A 20,976-nucleotide genomic window follows, 5' to 3' on the forward strand; every position below is an offset into this window, starting at 1 on the left:
CAACCAGATGTTTTGTGGGGGAGAAAAAATAGGGATTTGGGAGAGCTGTAAAGTGGAACCACCCATTAAGAATGGCTGCGTCTGGCTGACTTGCAATGTAATTGCAGGTGGTTCTTATTGCCATTTTAAAAATGATTACGAAGACGCTAACTTGATGAAAGAAGCTAATGTTCTGATTTAAATACGGCAGATAAGCAGGCATCTCTGTCCGAATGTATATATATATAGAGGAAAAGACCCATAAACATGAATGTTTTTCCATAATTGTCCTTCAACTGAATCAGGCTATTCGAGTTAATCTCTTCCTTGGTCTGAATAATTTGACCTCGGAGAATATCCATTGCACAAAAATCACATCGTACCAACGTCAGTTAACCTGATACCTAATAAAGTTTTAAGGTTTAAGTTTAGTTTAGTTTAGTTTTATTGGATTTATATGCCGCCACTCTCCGAAAACTCGGGGCGGCTAACAACAATCATGAACAATATACAATAAAATCCAATACTAAAAGCAAATTAAAACCCCTTAATATATAAAAACCATACATACCTACAAACATACCATGTATACAGTTGTAACGGCCTAGGGGGAGAAGAAGTCTTAATTCCCCCATGCCTGGCGGCAGAGGTGGGTTTTAAGTAGCTTACGAAAGGCAAGGAGGGTGGGGGAAATTCTAATCTAAGGTTTAATTGGATTTGTATCCAATATAATGGATTAGAATAAATATAATAAATAAATAAAAAATATAAATAAAATTGCGTGCAAGCAGATTCACAAAAATCTCATCACACCAAGGTCCCAAAGGTGCTTATTTTAAAGTTGTTTTTAATCATGGGATTTGTATTGTATTTTGCTGTTGTGAGCCGCTCCGAGTCTTCGGAGAGGGGCGGCATAAATAAAAATAAATAAATAAACTGGACTTTCTGGTTTTTCTCTGAAGACGTTTCGCTTCTCCTCCAAGAAGCTTCTTCTAGAGAATTTCAAACATCTTTTATTATCTTTTATTATTGTTGTTAGCCGCCCCGGGTCTACAGAGAGGGGCGGCATACAAATCTAATAAATGAATGAATGAATGAATGAATGAATGAATGAATGAATGAATGAATAAATAAATAAATAAATAAATAAAATAAATAAATATTTGAAGAAAAAACCAGAAAGTCCAGTTGCCTCTTGAAAAAAGCACTTTTGGGAACAACCATGACCTGAATGGCTGAGAGCCTACATAGACATCACACAATTGTCAGTTAACCTGATGACTGGCAAAGTTGTGTGGCAGAAAGCTGGCAGAACACACCCATCAACACCAACTGGCAGTCAGACAACATCATGAAAATTCTTTAATTTCACAACATATAGACCAGCTAAACATGAGCCAACAGAGTACAGAGTGCAGAGTGCAGTAGCAGCCAAAAAAGCCAATGCAATCCTAAATTCATAGAGGGATACAATCTATGACTAGGGAAGTACTAATACCACTCTATAAAGCCTTAGTAAGACCACACTTGGAGTACTGCATCCAGTTTTGGACACCACACTACAAAAAAGACATTGAAAGTCTAGAGAAAGTGCAGAGGAGAGCAACCAGGATGATAAGGGGACTGGAGACTATAACATGCGAAGAGCGGTTGCAGGAACTGGGCATGGCTGGTCTAGTGAAGAGAAGGACGGGGGGAGACATGATAGCAGTCTTCCAATACTTGAGGGGCTGCCACAGAGAGGAGGGGGTCAGGCTGTTTTCCAAGGCACTAGAATGCCAGACAAGGAAAAATGGATGGAAACTGACCAAGGAGAGATTCAACCTAGAAATTGTTCTGTTGGGCTCTCTGGTAGACTCCTCCCAAAAATTCACAGGTACAAATTTCAGACACACACACGTTTGAAAATTCAAAATAATGTTCTTTATAATGAAAATTCACTTAAACCAAGCCCTCTTTTGGTATAGCAAAGAGCACTGGTCTCCAAACAAACTGGTAATTTGTACAAATCCCTTATCAGTTCTGAGATACTTAGCTTGCAGCTGTGAGGCAATTCACAGTCCTTCTTCTTTCACAAAGTGAAACACACTTTGCTCTGATTTAGTTTCAAAGCGGGGAAAAATCAGCACCCAAAAGGTCAAAGTCAGTAAAGCAGTCACGAAACACAACGATCAGATAATCCTCCACAATGGCCAAACCCACAGGCTGCTATTTATAGCAGCCTCACTAATTACCACAGCCCCACCCAACCACAGGTGGCCTCATTTTCTTTGATAATAATCTCTCAGTTGTTGTTGCCTATGCATCGCTCTCCTCATGCGTGGCTGTATCATTAACTCTTGTTCCGAATCCAAGGAGGAGCTAGATAATTGATCTCCTTCTGAGCTGTCTGCCCCACTCTCCTCCTCCCTGTCACTCATGTCTTCTTGGTCAGAGGAGCCTTCATCATCAAATTCCATGGGGGGGGGCAAAACAGGCCTGCAGCATGTGGATGTCTCCCCCACAGCCACAGTCCTTGGGGCAGGAGCTGGGCCAGAGCTAACCACAACAGAAATAAGGAGAAATTCCCTGACAGTAAGAGTAATCAACCAGGGGAAGAGCTTGCCTGCGGAAGTTGTGAGAGCTCCAACACTTGAGATATTCAAGAGATTGGACAATGATTTGTCTGAAATGCTGCAGGGACTCCTGCTTGAGCAGGGGATTGGACTAGATGACCTACAAGGTCCCCTGCAACTCTAGTAATTTAATAGATCTAATAGTTCCAAATGGGAAAATGTGAACATCCTAGACCAGGCCAAATCCCAAAATTCCAGGGAATTTCTAGAAGCCTAGCACTCTGATCAATTAGCCATCAACGGAAGACACGGCCATTAACAACATCTATAGATTATGCAATACTTCTATAGCTCAACAATTCATTTAGTGACCGTTTGAAGTAACAACGGCACTGGAAGAAAGTGAGTTATGACCGTTTTTATGGGGCAAAGCTCACGTAACAAATGTTTCATTTATCAACATAAATTTTGGGGTTATTGTGGTCGTAGGTTGAGGGCTGCCTGTAGTTTGACTCCCCTCTTCTTCGTTGAGCTTCTCTTGTGAGATATTGGAACACTGCTATCATGTCTCCTTTGGGTCTTATTTTCATTACTGTAATGCTCTCTACATGGGGCTACCTTTGAAAAGTGTTCGGAAACTTCAGATTGTGCAGAATGCGGCCGGGAGAGCCATCGTGGGGCTTCCTAGATTCGCCCACGTTTCTGCAACACTCCATGGCCTGCACTGGCTGCCGATCGGTTTCTGGTCACAATTCAAAGTTTTGGTAATGACCTTTAAAGCCCTACATGGCATTGGGCCAGAATACATCCGGAACTGCCTTCTACCGCATGAATCCCAGTGACCGATAAAGTCCCACAGAGTTGGCCTTCTCCGGGTCCCGTCGACCAAACAATGTCGTTTGGCGGGCCCCAGGGGAAGAGCCTTCTCTGTGGTGGCCCCGGCCCTCTGGAATCAACTCCCCCCAGAGATTAGAATGGCCCCCACCCTCCTTGTCTTTCGCAAATTACTCAAGACCCACCTTTATCGCCAAGTATGGGGGAGTTAAGATATTCTTTCCCCCTAGTCCATTACAAGTTATGCATGGTATGTTTGTGTGTATGTTTGGTTTTACTATAAGGGTTTTTAGTTGTTTTATTAATTGGATTGTTACATGCTGGGTTTTTTTTATCATTGTTGTTAGCCGCCCCCAGTCTGCAGAGAGGGGCGGCATACAAATCCAATCAATAAATAAATAAGATTTATTTATTGGATTTGTATCTTTGAAAGATCAAAAGCAACATGAGAAAATATTATTTTACTGAAAGAGTAGTAGATCCTTGGAACAAACTTCCAGCAGACGTGGTAGATAAATCCACAGTAACTGAATTTAAACATGCCTGGGATAAACATAGATCCATCCTAAGATAAAACACAGGAAATAGTATAAGGGCAGACTAGATGGACCATGAGGTCTTTTTCTGCCGTCAGTCTTCTATTATTATTATTATTATTAATTATTCTTTATGATTTGTTTCCACGTGTTGTGAGCCGCCCCGAGTCTTCGGAGAGAGGCGGCATACAAATCTAAGTAATAAATAAATAAATAAATAAATAAATAAATAAATAAATGTTTCTATGTAATAAATAAATTAAATTAATCTTCAATTTTATCAAATAACTGGAACACTTCCTTGTGGATTCTTCCTTCTCCCATCCTCCCCGCGTGCTGTCTTTTCAAATTGTTTGGGGAGACCCAAAGCCTTCCTCCCTTGTTCTGTTTCCATGAACTCCTCCTTGCCGAATGTTTCCTTCAGGGTTGGGGTTGTGGGGTGGTTGTTTTTTTGGTGCGGTGAGAAACGGGGGTCATTCCCCTTCCATTTGTAAATCTTGTAATCGAGTTGACTGGAGCCGTTTAACAAAACCAGCATCAAACGCTGGGCCAGGATAGACAATCTGCTTCCCATTTGTACTTCAAGGCTGCGTCCTTTTTGATGGTTGGAACGGGAGGGGGAGAAGTCGCCATCGTCATCGGCATGGAACCCAGGGAAGCTGAGCAAAGTTAATTATTCCAATTTAGGAGGACTTTTTCTATGCAGGAAAATAGAGCACAGAACAAGTCTTGTCTGAAGCTGGTTCCAATATCTCAGGGGTTGCCACGAAGAAGAGGGAGTCAAGCTATTCTCCAAAGCACCTGAAGGCAGGACAAGAAGCAATGGATGGAAACTAATCAAGGAGAGAAGCCACCTGGAAATTGTTGTGGCTAGCTCGGGCCCAGCTCCTGCCCCAAGGACTGAGGAGGTGGGTGGGTGGGAAACATCAACATGTCATAGGCCTGTTTTGCTGCCGACAGAGTCAGACGGTGAATTGTCCTCTGCAGAAGGAAGTGACAGTGAGATGGGGGGGGGGCTTGGAAGACAGCCCAGGAAGAAGTCAATCATCCTTATCTTCCTTAGATTCAGATGATGAAATAATGATAGACCCACGCGTAGAGCTATGCATAGGAGTGAACAGCTTCAAAAATATTTATTTATTTATTTATTCATTCATTCATTCATTTATTCATTCATTTATTAATTAGATTTGTATGCCGCCCCTCTCCGTAGACTCTGGGCGGCTCACAGCAATAATAAACAATATGTAACAAATCTAACAATTTAAGAGAAACACTAAAAACCCCATTATTAAAAGCAAACATACACACAAAACATACCATATCATACATAAACTGTATAGGCCCGGGGGAGATGTCTCAGTTCCCCCATGCCTGACGGCAAAGGTGGGTTTTAAGGAGTTTATGAAAGGCGAGGAGGGTGGGGGCAGTTCTAATCTCTGGGGGGAGCTGGTTCCAGACGGTCAGGGCCATCACAGAGAAGGCTCTTCCCCTGGGTCCCGCCAAACGGCATTGTCTTTCCTTTATCTCATATATCATATATGTTTTCTTCCGCTCATATACTTTCTCTTCTATTTTACATATTATCTTTATATATATTACTCAATGTCTATCCTCTTCAATATGTATTGTGTATTGGAGAAAGAATAAATAAAATAAATAATAATAAAAATAAACTCTTTGGGTTCTCCATCGTTATAATCATTCCCAGCCTTGGATTGTTGAACTGGCGGGCTGCCAAGGGCTGTGCTTCAAACCTTCAAGCAGGGCGACACTGAAGTCCTGCCGTTCCCTTGAAGTGAACTGAAGCAGAACTGCCCTTTCTGGCAGTGAATTGAAATCTCGAGTCCGTTCTGGGCCACTGGTGTGGCTGAGGACTAGTATGCTACTTGGGATTAGCAACAATCTTGTGTAGGCCCTTGACCGGCACCACCGTGCTTATTGAGATTTTAAAAAGTCGTGTCATGACTAGAAATCTTCAAAAGCTACTTCTGGAACTGGGAAAGATAGTATGGGCTAGGGGTCGGCAACCCACGGCTCTGGAGCCGCACATGGCTCTTTTGCCCCCCTGCTGCGGCTCCCTGTCACCGGTCAGCTCCACAATTGATAGGGCTTTCGGTTAGGGGAAGTAGAGGGAAAAGGATGTTGTGCTGGGGGAGGAGATTAGATTAGATTAGATTTATTAGATTTATATGCCGCCCCTCTTCGCAGACTCTATGGCAGAGATGGGCTGCTGCCAGAATTCCTAACTGCGTGCAGCCCCGCGGATCTAAAACATGAGTGTGGGATTGAGTGCAATTACACTTCCTGCACCTGTGCAGGTAGCAAAATCGCGCATAGAGACGTGCGTGCGTGGAAGCAAAAAACCTCACCGAAACACGCCCACGTGTGCATCCTTGTGCGCTCCATATTGCACTCACGTTCCAGAGCCGCGGGGCTGCACGCAATTAGGCATTCCAGCAGCAGCCCACCTCTGCTCTATTGTAGGGGAACCGGATTTCCGGTCCGCATAGGAAAAAGGACGCCATGCTAGGAGGAGACTCTATGGCAGGGGAAATGGACTTCCGGTCAGCTCCAGAATTGAACAGGGAGCTTCCAGTTAGGACCTTTGTGGCTCTTTTGAGTGTTTAAAATTGCCAACCCCGGGTACAGGCAATCCTCAACATACATCCATTCATTTAGCGACTGTCTGAAGTTAAAAAAAGGATGTAAGACCATTTTTCACACTTATCAACTGTTCTTGTGATCAAAATTCAGCCGCTTGGCAAATGGTTTTATATTTAGGACGGTTGCAATGTCCCAGGGCCCTGTGATCTCCTTTTCTAACCTTCTGACAAGCAAAGTCCACGGGGGAGCTAGATTCACTTAACAACAACTGCAGTGATTCACTTCACCACTGTGGTGCGAAAGGTCGAAAAATTAGGAGAAACACCACTAAATAACTGTCTGGTTTAGCAAGGTAAATTCTGGGCTCAATCGCTGGCACGAATCCCAGCGACCGATTAGGTCCCACAGAGTTGGCCTTCTCCGGGTCCCGTCAACTAAACAATGTCGGTTGGCGGGCCCCAGGGGAAGAGCCTTCTCTGTGGCGGCCCCGACTCTCTGGAACCAACTCCCCCCGGAGATTAGAACTGCCCCTACTCTCCCTGCCTTCCGTAAAGTTCTTAAAACCCACCTCTGTTGTCAGGCATGGGGGAACTGAAACAACTCCCCCGGGCATGTACAATTTATGTATGGTATGTTTGTGTGTGTGCTTGTTAGTATATTTGGGTTCTTTTTAAACTTTTTTAAATATTTAAATTTATTTGGATTTGTTACGATTTGTTTAGGCCTTGTTGTGAGCCGCCCCGAGTCCGCAGAGAGGGGCGGCATACAAATCCAAATAATAAATAAATAAATAAGTCGAAGACTATCTGCTGGTCCCAAATTTCCTTGATGAGTTTTCAGGGCTGAGATTGAATTTAAATCTGGTTCCCTTCAGTTTCAATCCAACACTTTAACTACACACTAGACTAGAGCATGAATGGCTTGTTTCTCTTCCCTCCTTTTTTCTTTGTGTGAATTTTTGGATCTGAACCTGTCAACAAGAGAAACTGTTTAGTTTAAGCCTTTTCCTGTGGAAAACAAAAAAGTAGCATTCTGAAAACAAAGTGTGGAAAATTAATTCCAATCGCGGAACTTTTCTCGGTGAAGAATTTGTCTTTTCTCCTAATCCGGAAGAGATTGATGAAAATCCCTTGTTATACATTCCCCCCACCTAGACACACTCGTGGGGAAAATTCTTAGGCTACCTTAGCAATCGATGAACAAACAACAGACAGACTCCAAAGCATCCCGTCCAAGGAGGACACAAAGATCAAAAAAACGCTGCCTGTAGGATTATAAACATCCTGACAAGCATATAATCACCAATGTAAACAGCCCTGTAAGCTGTAAACATTTCCTAAAGGATAATGTTGCAATGCAACTTTTAGAATTCCCAAGTAGCATCGCTAATGAGCTGAATAACCTCTTTGCTGATCAAAAAATGAGGCTTCAGCGTTTTGCATGACTCTTCGCTTCCATTCTGCAAAAAGCAGATGTGCGAATAAGACTGAATCATGTATGTTTGTTTACTCTGCCTCTACAAAAGATGCAAAATTGGGGTTTTCTTGGCACCGAATTTTGGATTATGGTGAAAGCAGATTTCATGTGTTCATGGGGCTGCAGGGGTTTTTCTTTTTAATGGTACCCACCATATTCCTAAACTGTGGTTATTCAGACAAAAAACAATATTTTAGTTTTTGGGTTTTTTAATCATTACAAAGGAAGAATCTCAGGTAGCCTGAGATAAAACCCAAGTTTACTTTCCTGCAGAAATGTACTATGTTTCCCCGAAAATAAGACCCTGTCTTATATTTTTTTGAATCCTGAAATAAGCACTTGGCCTTATTGCCATGCACTCAACAGCCTGACTGGGCTTGTTATATTATTGTACAGTGATACCTTGTCTTACAAACTTAATTGGTTCCGGGATGAGGTTCTTAAGGTGAAAAGTTTGTAAGATGAAACAATGTTTCCCATAGGAATCAATAGAAAAGAGATTAATGCGTGCAAGCCCAAAACTCACCCCTTTTGCCAGCCGAAGCGCCCGTTTTTGCGCTGCTGAGATTCCTCTGAGGCTCCCCTCCGTGGGAAACCCCACCTCCAGACTTCCGTTGCCAGCGAAGCACCCGTTTTTGTGCTGCTGGGATTCCCCTGCTGGGATTCCCCTGCAGCATCACAAAAACACGGAAGTCCGGAGATGGGGTTTCCCATGGAGGGGAGCCTCAGGGGAATCCCAGTAGTGCAAAAAAGGGTGCTTCACTGGCAACGGAAGTCTAGAGGCGGGGCATCCCAACGGCGGCGGTGGGTTTGTAAGATGAAAATAGTTTGTAAGAAGAGGCAAAAAAATCTTAAACCCTGGGTTTGTATCTCGAAAAGTTTGTATGACGAGGTGTTTGTAAGACAAGGTATCACTGTAGTATTATTATTGTTGTTATTGTAAGCCGCCCTCAGTCCCATTTGGATTGGGCGGCATAGAAGTCTGCTGTAAATTAAATTATTATCAGGGAACATCTTAATTTTGGGAAAACAGGGTAAACATTTACAGGTATCGTATTTCCCTGAAAATAAGACCCGGTCTTATATTAATTTTTGCTGCAAAAGACAAATTAGGGCTTTATTCCCCGTTAGGTCTTATTTTCAGAAAAATATGACAAATGTGTCCATCTGAGTGACCATTATAACTAGGGCTTATTTTGGAGATAGGGCTTATATTACAAGCATCCTGAAAAATCATAGCTAAGTGTTGTGGCCTGCCAGCAGCCCGTGCAGCTGGGAGCTGATAGTGGTAGCGCAGAGGCTGATGTGGTGATGTGCCAGGGATCTGTGCAGCTGACACCTGAGTAGGACAGTGAGGAGGACTCAGTGCCAGAGGCGGAGATTCAGCCAGGGCCTTCGGAACCTCCAGAAACTCCCATTAGTGATGAGGAAGAAGAGGAGGAGCTTATTCTGCATTCATGGGTATGCAGAGCTGCCGGAAGGCAGGAATGGTTCCTCAATTGGAGGTCTCCTCAGGAATAAGGCTTGGGGCTAATTGACTGCTCCCCTAGCCTATTTAAGGGATAATGACGAAGGAGCCAACTTGCAGGAAACAACATCGTTCTTATTCTTTTGTGTCTTGATTCTGATCGGCTCTTGTTCTCCCTCCTGGCATTTTTCCTGCAAATCGCTTCTGGGCATTTTGCCAACCCCTGTAAGCTTCCTGATCTCTTGAAGACTGTTGACTCAGAACTGAGTTATTATTTTGTGGACTTGTGCTGTCGGTTAATGAAGTTGAATTAACAGCTGGTGTTCAGAAAACAACTGCTTTAAACTGTATTTAGTATTCAGAAAAAAACAATTGCTGCCAATCTGGCTTCCATTGAGGACCTGTATACTGCACGAGTCAAAAAGAGGGCAGGGAAAATATTTACTCACCCCTTGCATCCTGGACATAAACTGTTTCAACTCCTACCCTCAAAAGGTTGCTACAGAACACTGCACACCAAGACAACTACACACAAGAACAGTTTTTTCCCAAACACCATCACTCTGCTAAACCAATAATTCCCTCAACGCTGTCAAACTATTTACTAAGTCTGCACTACTAGGTTTTTCTCATCATTCCTATCATCCTTTTCATCCCACTTATGATTGTATGATTGTAACTTGTTGCTTGTATCCTTAAGATTTTTATTAATATTGTTTTCTCATTGCTTATTTGACCCCTGTGACCATCATTAAGTGTTGTACCACGTGATTCTTGACAAATCTATATTTTCTTTTATGTACGCTGAGAGCATATGCACCAAGGCAAATTCCTTGTGTGTCCAATCAGCCAATAATAATAGTAATAATAATAATAATAATAATAATAATAATTCTATTCTATTTGTGTTTGACTACTAAGAAAGTGCATTACTAGTCCTTAATTAGTGAACTAAGGGTCTGAACTGACTGTGTTTGCTTCATTCTGAGTCTTCGTAGAGGGGTGGCATACAAATCTAATAAATTATTATTCTTTGTGGTCCATAGCTGGGACAGAACACTATGGCTTATTTTCAGGTAAACATGGTAGTGCTCACTTACAGCAGTTATTTGGTGACCGTTCAAAGTTATAACATTGCTGGAAAAAGAAACTTGTCACCATTCTTCACACTTACAACGGTTGCAGCAACCCCGTGGTCACATGATCAAAATTCAGACAATTGGCAACTGGTTCATGTTAATGATGGTTGCAATGTTCCAAAATCATGTGATCACCTTTTGTGACAAGCAAGCTCAATGGGGAAGTGGGATTCACTTAACAACCATGTTGCTAACTTAATAAATGCAGCGATTCACTTAACAGCACTGGTGAGAAAGGATTGTAAAATGGGGCAATAGTTACTTAACCAATTGTCTCACTTTGCAATTGAAATTTTGGTTGTAAATCAAGTACTAGCTATATTTTCTATCTTTATCCACAACTACAATTATAGAAACCAGAAAAGTTACAGGAGGAGAGAGGTGGCAAAGACCGTAATTAATTACCAGGGCAAGAATGGTGACATTTGTTCAGAAAAATATATATTGTGTGTTGCAGTGTAGCATAAATGTTAGAATAGGATTGTATTATAATTATATATATCTGTACCTCTAGCATAAAAATGCTCTACTTAATCCAGGACAGGAGGGCACTAAACTTGCCTAATCTGCATTCCTGGCAATTACTACAAGGAAACAAAAGGGCTAAATAAACATCTCACAATAAACAAAGTTTACATCACTCCGGACAGATACGATCAAAGGGGGGGATTTACATTGCCTGAAGCATACAACAGGGGGACAGGGTGATTAAGGAAGATTAGTGAGATAAGGCAGAAGACTTCAGAGAAATTAGGTGTGAGGAACATCTGCCCTTAGGAAGTTTCTAGGAAATTGTTTCTTGATATCTATGGGAAAAGGAAGAACTCAAAAGATACGTTTGAAGTTATGTTGTTGGATGTATCATTTGACATGTATATGTAATTATCCCCCATTTCCTTATGTTCCCAAATAAAAAGGGGTACATGGCTCTACACCATGTCACTTCACCCAGAGAGAGAATGTGTCCAGTTTTTCTTTCTAGGATTCGCGTTCGTGAGTGACCCCACACGGCTGGGTTGCACTTAGCCCCTTTTGAGGACATTGTCTTCACTAGGGACTTTGACAGCATCCACAATTGTGAAGGAAAACAAACGTATTTTGGAGACCAAAAGAGGAGTAACCTCTGCTCCAAATTCATCTCAGGCAAGAGGTTCACATACTACATAGATAGGAACAAGCTCTGGCCCACACAGGATTTGCCACAATGAGCCAATTAAGTCTTTAAGGCTCAACTGGTCTCCTTTCTGTCTTTATTATAATAACCCCACAAGGCCACAGAGCCCTCTGGATGTAATCATCTTACCCAGAAGATCCGATGCTTTTGCACACAGCAAGGAGAGGTCTCTTCTCAGCAAAGTTATCACTTTTCTCGCGATCTGGATGGAGCAGAATAGAGACATGCAAAAGTGTTAGTTACATCTTTGCTGCCCTGAATAATTCACCAGGCAGAGATCAAATGGCGCATAAAGGCACTATTATTGAATCGAATGGAATTGAAGACTTTATTTCGATAAAAGTGGTTAGACACATAAAGAATTTTTCTCTGGTACAGAACTACTTGGAAGGCTTGCAAAGCAACACAGAGGATAATAGTGGTAATAACAACAATAAACGAGGTGAAGTAAAGATGATGATAATAAGAATAAATAACAATACTCCTGCCATACTGTGTGGGTTAATATACATGAATGGAATAGCACAACAGAGTTGGAAGGGACCTCAGAGGTGGCCATCACTGCCCTATTTCAGACATAAGGTGGTCCAATCTCTTTTTAAAAACCTCCAGTGTTGGAGCATTCACAACTTCTAAAGGCAAATTGTTCCACAGATTAATTGTTCTAACTGTCAGGAAACCTCTTCTAGATAGGTTGAACTGAACATATATGGTGTACAGTTTTGAATGGCCATTAATTTTTTGCTATAAAAATACTATACAAAGGCTTAAATTGTAAAGGCAGATTGACAGATGCAGACCCTTGTTTCTAAGTGCAGCTTCTTTGGTTCAAGTCAACCTTTAAGGCTTGTACCCTGCTGGCTGAAGAATCCTGGGTGCTGGAGTCCACAGATCTTAAAGTTGCATTCTAACAATGTTCCAAAGGGATCTATGACACCCATGAAAAAAGGGAGTTAAGACCATTTTTCATACTGATGAATAGAATAGAATTTTATTGGCCAAGTGTGATTGGATTGGTGCCTATGCTCTCAGTGTACATAAAAGGAAAAGATGCATTTGTCAAGAATCATGAAGTACAACACTTAATGATTGCCATAGGGGTCAAATAAGCAATGAAGAAACAATCAATATTAATAAAAATCTTAGGATACAAGCAACAAGTTACTGTCATACGGTCCTAAGTGGGAGGAAAAGGATGATAGGAATGATAGGAAAAAACTAGTAGTAATAGAAGTGCAGATTTAGTAAAATGTCTTGCAACAACTCGGGGCGGCTAACAACAGTAATAAAACAGCATATAATAATAATCCAATACTAAAAACAGTTAAAAACCCATTATTATAAAAACCAAACATACATACACATATACCATGCAGCTTACGAAAGGCAAGGAGGGTGGGCGCAATTCTAATCTCTGGGGGGAGTTGGTTCCAGAGGGCCGGGGCCGCCACAAAGAAGGCTCTTCCCCTGGGTCCCACCAAACAACATTGTTTAGTTGACGGGACCCGGAGAAGACCCATTCTGTGGGACCTAACTGGTCGCTGGGATTCGTGCAGCAGAAGGCGGTCCCTGAGATAATCATGTGATTTATATGTGAATACTTGACAAGTGGGTCATATTTATGACATCTGCAGCAGTGTTCCCTCTAATTTTTTTTTGGGGGGGGGGCGGAAAAGTATAGTGTCTGAGCGGCAGTCCCTTCGGGACTGGGCGTCATAGAAATAATAAATAAACAAACAAACAAACAAACAAACAAATAAAAAACCCACCCTGTTTTGCCTCAGAGAATTTCAAAATAAAATACTGTACTGTGTGTCTATAACAGTGAGCTCATAATAGGGCAACTCTATCAATATCAAAATGCCACTTAAATAGTTGAGCTAGTTTCAAACTAGATTTTGATTTTCTTTCTCTCTTCCTTACTCCCATTCTTTTTCTTTCTCTTTTCCTTCCTCTCTTTTTTCTATCTTTTTCTCTCTCTTCCTCTCTTCCTCTCTCTCTCCTTCCCTCTCACTCTTTCCCTCTCGGCTTCTGGGCAGGTTTGGAAAACTCTGAGTTGATGATGATTCTTAAGTGAGCGATTGCTCACTGCTCAGCTTAGAGGGAACTATGATCTGCAGTGTCCCAGGTCACGAGGTCCCCTTTTGCAACCTTCTGACCAGCAAGGTCAATGGGGAAGTGACATTCTCTTAACGATGGGGTTACTAATTTAACACCTGCAGGGATTCACTTAAAATAACACAAAGATATCATGATTGTACATCGCCCAGAGTCTGCAAGAAGTTGGGCAGCTTAAAAATTCAATGAATTAAATTAAATTAAGGATAACAAAAAAAGTCATAAAATGGAGCAAAACTCACTTAACAAATTCCTTACTTAATAACAGAAATTCTGGGTTCAATTGGGGTGGTAAATCGATGGACTACCTGTATTTCTGTTACCCTAAAATAAAATCTAAAAATAAATAATAGTAATGATAAAGCAATATTTAAAAAGAGTGAAGAGTTTTCCTAACAATTGACTTCTTTCTCATGAGAATTCAGGCCATTTGAGCCACAGAAAAATATTGCGGAAAAAGCTTTTCACAGAGCTTAAATGTTCAATTTAACCACGGTCTTTTAAAAATGAAAATAATCTGAAATAATCTGAATGGAAACACCATTAACACAGAAAGGCAGATTTTTCACTCAACAGTATTCCTGAAGATTAAAGAGTCCGGGTGGAATCTGTGCACTTAAAGCGTTTACCAATCATCTACAGAATTCGTCCTCCCCAATTATGTCTCGGTTTATTCAACATTTAATGACTCACAGAGACAGTTTTACAATCAACAATCCATTCTATGAGCACATTTACATTATATGAACTCTTTGTTGATAAACATTGGAAGCCCTTTTAAGAAACTCGGGCAAACAAAACTGTCACTCCCAACAGACCAACCCAACTTTGCCTAAAACCCAAACTTGAAAAAGACTTACATGGAGAGTGCGGAAAAGATCTTAATTTTTAAAATAAAAGGATCGGGGGGAGGGGGGATTTTTCTATCACAATCTTTTAATGCACCTCTAAGACTGTCTAGTGGTTCTATAAAGATAGGAAAAGTGGAAAATGAAAGATACCCAGACAGTTGAATGAAACCTGAAGCATGCAAAAGTCCCATTTTAAAAAAAATTAAAAATAACATAGAAACATAGAAGATTGACGGCAGAAAAAGACCTCATGGTCCATCTAGTCTGCCCTTATACTATTTCCTGTATTTTATCTTACAATGGATATATGTTAATCCCAGGCATGTTTAAATTCAGTTACTGTGGATTTACCAACCACGTCTGCTGGAAGTTTGTTCCAAGGATCTACTACTCTTTCAGTGAAATAATATTTTCTCACGTTGCTTTTGATCTTTCCCCCAACTAATTTCAGATTGTGTCCCCTTGTTCTTGTGTTAACTTTCCTATTAAAAACACTTCCCTCCTGAACCTTATTTAACCCTTTAACATATTTAAATGTTTCGATCATGTCCCCCCTTTTCCTTCTGTCCTCCAGACTATAGAGATTGAGTTCATTAAGTCTTTCCTGATATGTTTTATGCTTAAGACCTTCCACCATTCTTGTAGCCCGTCTTTGGACCCGTTCAATTTTGTCAATATCTTTTTGTAGGTGAGGTCTCCAGAACTGAACACAGTATTCCAAATCTGGTCTCACCAGCGCTCTATATAAGGGGATCACAATCTCCCCTATTAACAATCAATTAATAATTGACTAGCACTGATAATGTTCCCTAGTTAGGGCAATGAAGCGCCTGCAAGAAAACAAGCAAGCTGAGAGAGCACCAAGGAATCCTTATAACAATCCATGGTTGTTAAGCGAATCGTTCCAGTTGTTAAGTAAATCAGCTGGTCATTAAATGAATCCAACTTCCCCCATTGACTTTGCTTGTTGGAAGCTGGCTGGGAAGGTCATGCAGGGTGATCACATGACTCCAGGACGCTGCAGCCCTCGTAACTCAGACATGCTGGTTGTCAAACATCCAAATTTTGATCACATGACCACGGAAATGATGCCTTCTGCTGCACGAATCCCAGCGACCAGTTAGGTCCCACAGAGTGGGTCTTCTCCGGGTCCCGTCAACTAAACAATACCGCTTGGCGGGACCGAGGGGAAGAGCCTTCTCTGTGGCAGCCCCGGCCCTCTGGAACCAATTCCCCCCAGAAATTAGAATTGCCCCCACCCTCCTTGCCTTTCGTAAGCTACTTAAATCCCACCTCTGCCGCCAGGCATGGGGGAATTGAGATACTCTTTCCCCCTAGGTCTCTACAATTTATGCATGGTATGTTTGTATGTATGTTTGGTTTTTATATTAATGGGTTTTTAATCGTTTTTAGTATTGGATTATTATTGTAAGCTGTCTTTTATTGCTGTTAGTCGCCCCGAGTCTCCAGAGAGGGGCGGCATACAAACCCAATAAATAAATAAATAAAATAAGTGAGAAGACCCACAGCAGTAGGACGTAGACTTATATACCACCTTACAGCTCTCTAAGCGGTTTACAGAGTCAGCCCATTGCCCTCAAATAATCTGGGTCATTATTTTACCAACCTTAAAAGAAGGATGGTCAGGATCGAACTCCTGGCAGTGGGCAGAGTTAGAATGAAGAATACAGAATACTGCATTCTAACCACTGTGCCATCGTGGCTCTTACAACCACCAGTTATAAGTCACTTTTTTTCAGTGTCGCTATAATTTCAAACGATCGATAAATACAGGCAGTTCTCCATTTACTACCACAAATGAGCCCAAAATTTACATTGTGAGAAATTTGTTAAGTGGGTTTTGCCCCATTTTACTTTTCTTGCCATGTTTCATATGATGCTGCAATGGTCATCAGTGTGAAAAAGATTATGACTCGCATTTTTTTGTGCCGTTGTAACTTTGGTCACTAAATGAACTGTTGTAAGTCGAGGAGCTATGTGTAAAAGGTTGTGAGTCAGGGACTACCTGTTATAGAAAACAAAACATGGTTTCGTATTTCTGGCTGGGGAATTCTGGGAGATGAAGTCCACACCCCTTAATGTGGGCAAGGTTGGGAAACCCGGGTTTGAAACATAGAATGGCGTCCCCTGTATTTGCAGAGCCTTTAACAATTTGCCTCACCCCCAAGCTGACAAGGCTGGCAGATAGAAGGGATTAATCCTTCCAAGTTAGAGTGGATTACAAGGTTTTTAAAAATATAGGAGATTGTGTGTTTTCTATGTGCAATTCACTGGCACGACACACCTGCCCCGTACGGAACATTTAACAAAATGCCAAACAGCATTTTACAGGGAATATTTTCTTAAGCCCACAGCTTGCCAAATCCATCAAATCAAAAAAGGTATAGAAATCCTGTTGCAAAGGGCTTTCCCCCCCCTTTAACTCCTATTTATTCTAAATCCTTTTAATTCTGTCATAACACTCTTGCATTTAACCCGCAAACCCTCCTCCCCAAAGCTGAAAATCCTGATAAACCACACAATTAAAGTAATGAAAACTGTGTCTACTGCCAACAAGGCGCCACACCTCCTCCACAATCTTTTTTAATGAGAGAGAGGGAGGAAGAGGGGGGGAGAGGGGGGAGAGGGAGAGAGAAAGAGAGAGAAAGAAAAAGAAAATGAGAGGGAGAGAAAGGGAGGGAAAGAAGAAGAGGGAAGGAGAGAGCGATAGAGCAAGAAAGAGAGAGAGAGAAAGACAAAAGAAGGGAGGGAGAAAGAGAGAGAGGGAAAGAGAAAAAGGGAGAGAGAAGGGGAGAGAGAAAGGGAGGGAAGAAGAGGGACAGAGAGAGAGAAAGAGAGAGAAAGGGAGGGAGATAGGAAGAAGAGGGAGAGAGAGATGGCGAGAGGAAAAGAAAGAGAGAGAAAGGGAGGGAGGGAGGGAGGGAAGAAGAAGGAGGGACCCTGTGAGAGAGAGAAAGAGAAAGAGAGAGAAAAAGAGGGAGAGGGCAAAAGAGAGGGAGGGGAAAGGGAGGGAGAGAGGGAGGGAGGAAGAGAATGAGAGAGAGAGAGAGAGACAAAGGGAGGGAGGCAGAGATTCTACAGGTAATCCTCCATTTGCAATCACAATATTGCTAACTTAATAACTGCAGTCAATTATATCAGGTGGTAAAATGGGCACTACTCAGTTAACAACTAAGTGCTTAGCAAATATAATTTTGGGCTTTGTTGTGGTCATAAGTCAAGCATTGCCTACCGATATATGTCTGCAGAAATACGAAAAATATAGGAACCGGCAGCTTCTAAAGCAGGGCTGTCCAACCTTCTCCACTTTAAGCCTTGTGGACTTCAACAGGCTAGCTGGGGAATTCTGGGATTTGAAGTCCAGAAGTCTTAAAGTGGCTGAGGTTGGACATCCCTGTTCTACCTGTTCTAAAACAGGTAGCCTTCAACTTACAACGGTTCATCTAGTGACCGTTCAAAGTTACAACAGCAATGAAAACAGTGACATGAGCATTTTTCACTTAACAACCAGTGTAGCATCCTGGAAATCATGTGATCAAAATTAAGGCACTTGACCACTGATTCCTATTTCCGACAGCTGCCGGAGTCACATGATCACCTTCTGACAAGCAAAGTCAATGGGGAAGCCAGGTTCATCGAGCAATTGTGACATAGCTTAACAACCACAGTATTTCACGTAACAACTCCAACAAGGAAGGTTATAAAATAGGGCAAAAATTCACCAAACAATGTCTTGCCTAACAACGGAAATCTGGGGCTCAATTGTGGTTACGTGTCCAGGACCGCCTGTAATTTATGTCCCTTTTAAAGAAGACAAAATAGTGGAGTAAGTGGAGTGCCTACAGTTGAGCCCGATGGCACAGTGGTTAGAGTGCTAGTTGTAGTTCAGCAGTTCAAATCTCACCATCGGCTCAAGGTTGACTCAGCCTTCCATGTTAATGGCGAGTATTCTGAGCAGAGAGAGGTTACAAGCGGTGTGCCACAAGGGTATGTTCTGGGTCCTATTCTTTTTAATATGTTTGTGAGTGACATAGGGGAAGGTTTGGTAGGGAAGGTTTCACTATTTGCCGATGACTCTAAACTGTGCAATAGGGTTGATATTCCTGGAGGGGTCTGTAATATGGTAAATGATTTAGCTTTACTAGATAAATGGTCAAAGCAATGGAAACTGCAGTTTAATGTTTCCAAATGTAAAATAATGCACTTGGGGAAAAGGAATCCTCAATCTGAGTATTGCATTGGCAGTTCTGTGTTAGCAAAAACTTCAGAAGAGAAGGATTTAAGGGTACTGATTTCCGACAGTCTCAAAATGGGTGAGCAGTGTGGTCGGGCGGTAGGAAAAGCAAGTAGGATGCTTGGCTGCATAGCTAGAGGTATAACAAGCAGGAAGAGGGAGATTGTGATCCCCTTATATAGAGCGCTGGTGAGACTACATTTGGAATACTGTGTTCAGTTCTGGAGACCTCACCTACAAAAAGATATTGACAAAATTGAACAGGTCGAAAGACGGGCGACAAGAATGGTGGAAGGTCTTAAGCATAAAACGTATCAGGAAAGACTTAATGAACTCAATCTGTATAGTCTGGAGGACAGAAGGAAAAGGGGGGACATGATTGAAACATTTAAATATGTTAAAGTCTTCGGAGAGGGGCGGCATACAAATCCAAGTAATAAATAAATAATAAATAAGGTTCAGGAGGGAAATGTTTTTAATAGGAAAGTGAACACAAGAACAAGGGGGCCCAATCTGAGGTTAGTTGGGGGAAAGATCAAAAGCAACGTGAGAAAATATTATTTCACTGAAAGAGTAGTAGATCCTTGGAACAAACTTCCAGCAGACGTGGTAGATAAATCCACAGTAACTGAATTTAAACATGCCTGGGATAAACATATATCCATCCTAAGATAAAATACAGGAAATAGTATAAGGGCAGACTAGATGGACCATGAGGTCTTTTTCTGCCGTCAGTCTTCTATGTTTCTATGTTTCTATCCTTCCGAGGTGGGTCAAATGAGGACCCAGATTTTTGGGGGGCTATATACTGATTCTGCAGACCGCTTAGAGAGGGCTGTAAAAGCACTATGAAGTGGTATGTAAGTCTAAATGCTATTGCTATTGATAGAATCAGGCAGCAGATGATGGGAAATTCTTCGATTATAAATTTAGGAAAACTACTGCTTGTTGCTTTGTCTCGGTCAAAACTCCAAGGCCATCAAACCTCAAAGTTTCACAAAAGAGAAATAGCGAGACAAGAGGAGGGCAGATCCCCCCCCCCTCGAGAAATCTGGATGCCCATCAGTAACGTTTGAGTTTGCTTTCAGGAGCAGCCTATAATCCCTTATATAAATATGGAGAAAAACACACAGGCAAGTTTCTAAACTGTCTTTCTCCAGCTTCTGCTGGATTTTTTTTCTCTCTCCCCTGAAGGGCAGTAAAGCAGGATATAATTGTAATTCGTACTTCTGGTACACATTGCGACAGCACATCTGTCTACTCTCCGTTCTTCTTGCTGTAATTGGGAGCTTTTGTGAGATTCCCTCGCAGGGAGAGAGGGAGAGAAAAAAAGATTCCCCTGTTTTAGAAGACAAATTAAGGGAAGCTGCTTCAAGAACAGGTCAGATTTTTCATCCATCCAAGTCAATGCTGCACCATATGGACAAGCTAGAAGCAGCATTCTAGGTTTTCAGATCGGATCTTTGCTCTCCATAATCCCTCTCTGACTGCAATTTGGCAGTTCAAATCTCACCAGGCTCAAGGTTGACTCAGCCTCCCATCCTTCCGAGGTGGGTGAAATGAGGACCCAGATTGTTCGGGGCAATATACACTGCTCAAAAAAATAAAGGGAACACTTAAACAACACAATATAACTCCAAGTAAATCAAACTTCTGTGAAATCAAACTGTCCACTTAGGAAGCAACACTGATGGACAATCAATTTCACATGCTGTTGTGCACATTCAACTTTGTACAGAACAAAGCATTCAATGAGAATACAGTGTTCCCTCGATTTTCGCGGCTTCGAACTTCGCGAATGGCCTATACCACGGTTTTTCAAAAAATATTAATTAAAAAATACTCCACGGGGTTTTTTCTATACCACGGTTTTTCCTGCCCAATGACATCATACGTCATCGCCAAACTAACAATTTTTGCAAATCAATAACAACAAAAAAATTATTGTTAATAAATAATTATGCTTATAAATATCAGGATCACT

At 41.7% G+C, this 20,976-nt stretch overlaps 1 protein-coding gene across 1 annotated transcript in view; it reads right to left on the minus strand.

Annotated features, from left to right (window-relative positions):
• The window catches only part of BCAS3 (BCAS3 microtubule associated cell migration factor), an 845,338-nt gene that overhangs the window by 772,380 nt on the left and 51,982 nt on the right, over positions 1-20,976 (minus strand). The window contains 1 exon segment of the mRNA XM_070735381.1: positions 11,898-11,970. Coding sequence (XP_070591482.1) covers positions 11,898-11,970 — 73 coding nt within the window.

This window comes from Erythrolamprus reginae, chromosome 1 (genome assembly GCF_031021105.1).
Source record: "Erythrolamprus reginae isolate rEryReg1 chromosome 1, rEryReg1.hap1, whole genome shotgun sequence".
Lineage (NCBI taxonomy): Eukaryota > Metazoa > Chordata > Lepidosauria > Squamata > Dipsadidae > Erythrolamprus > Erythrolamprus reginae.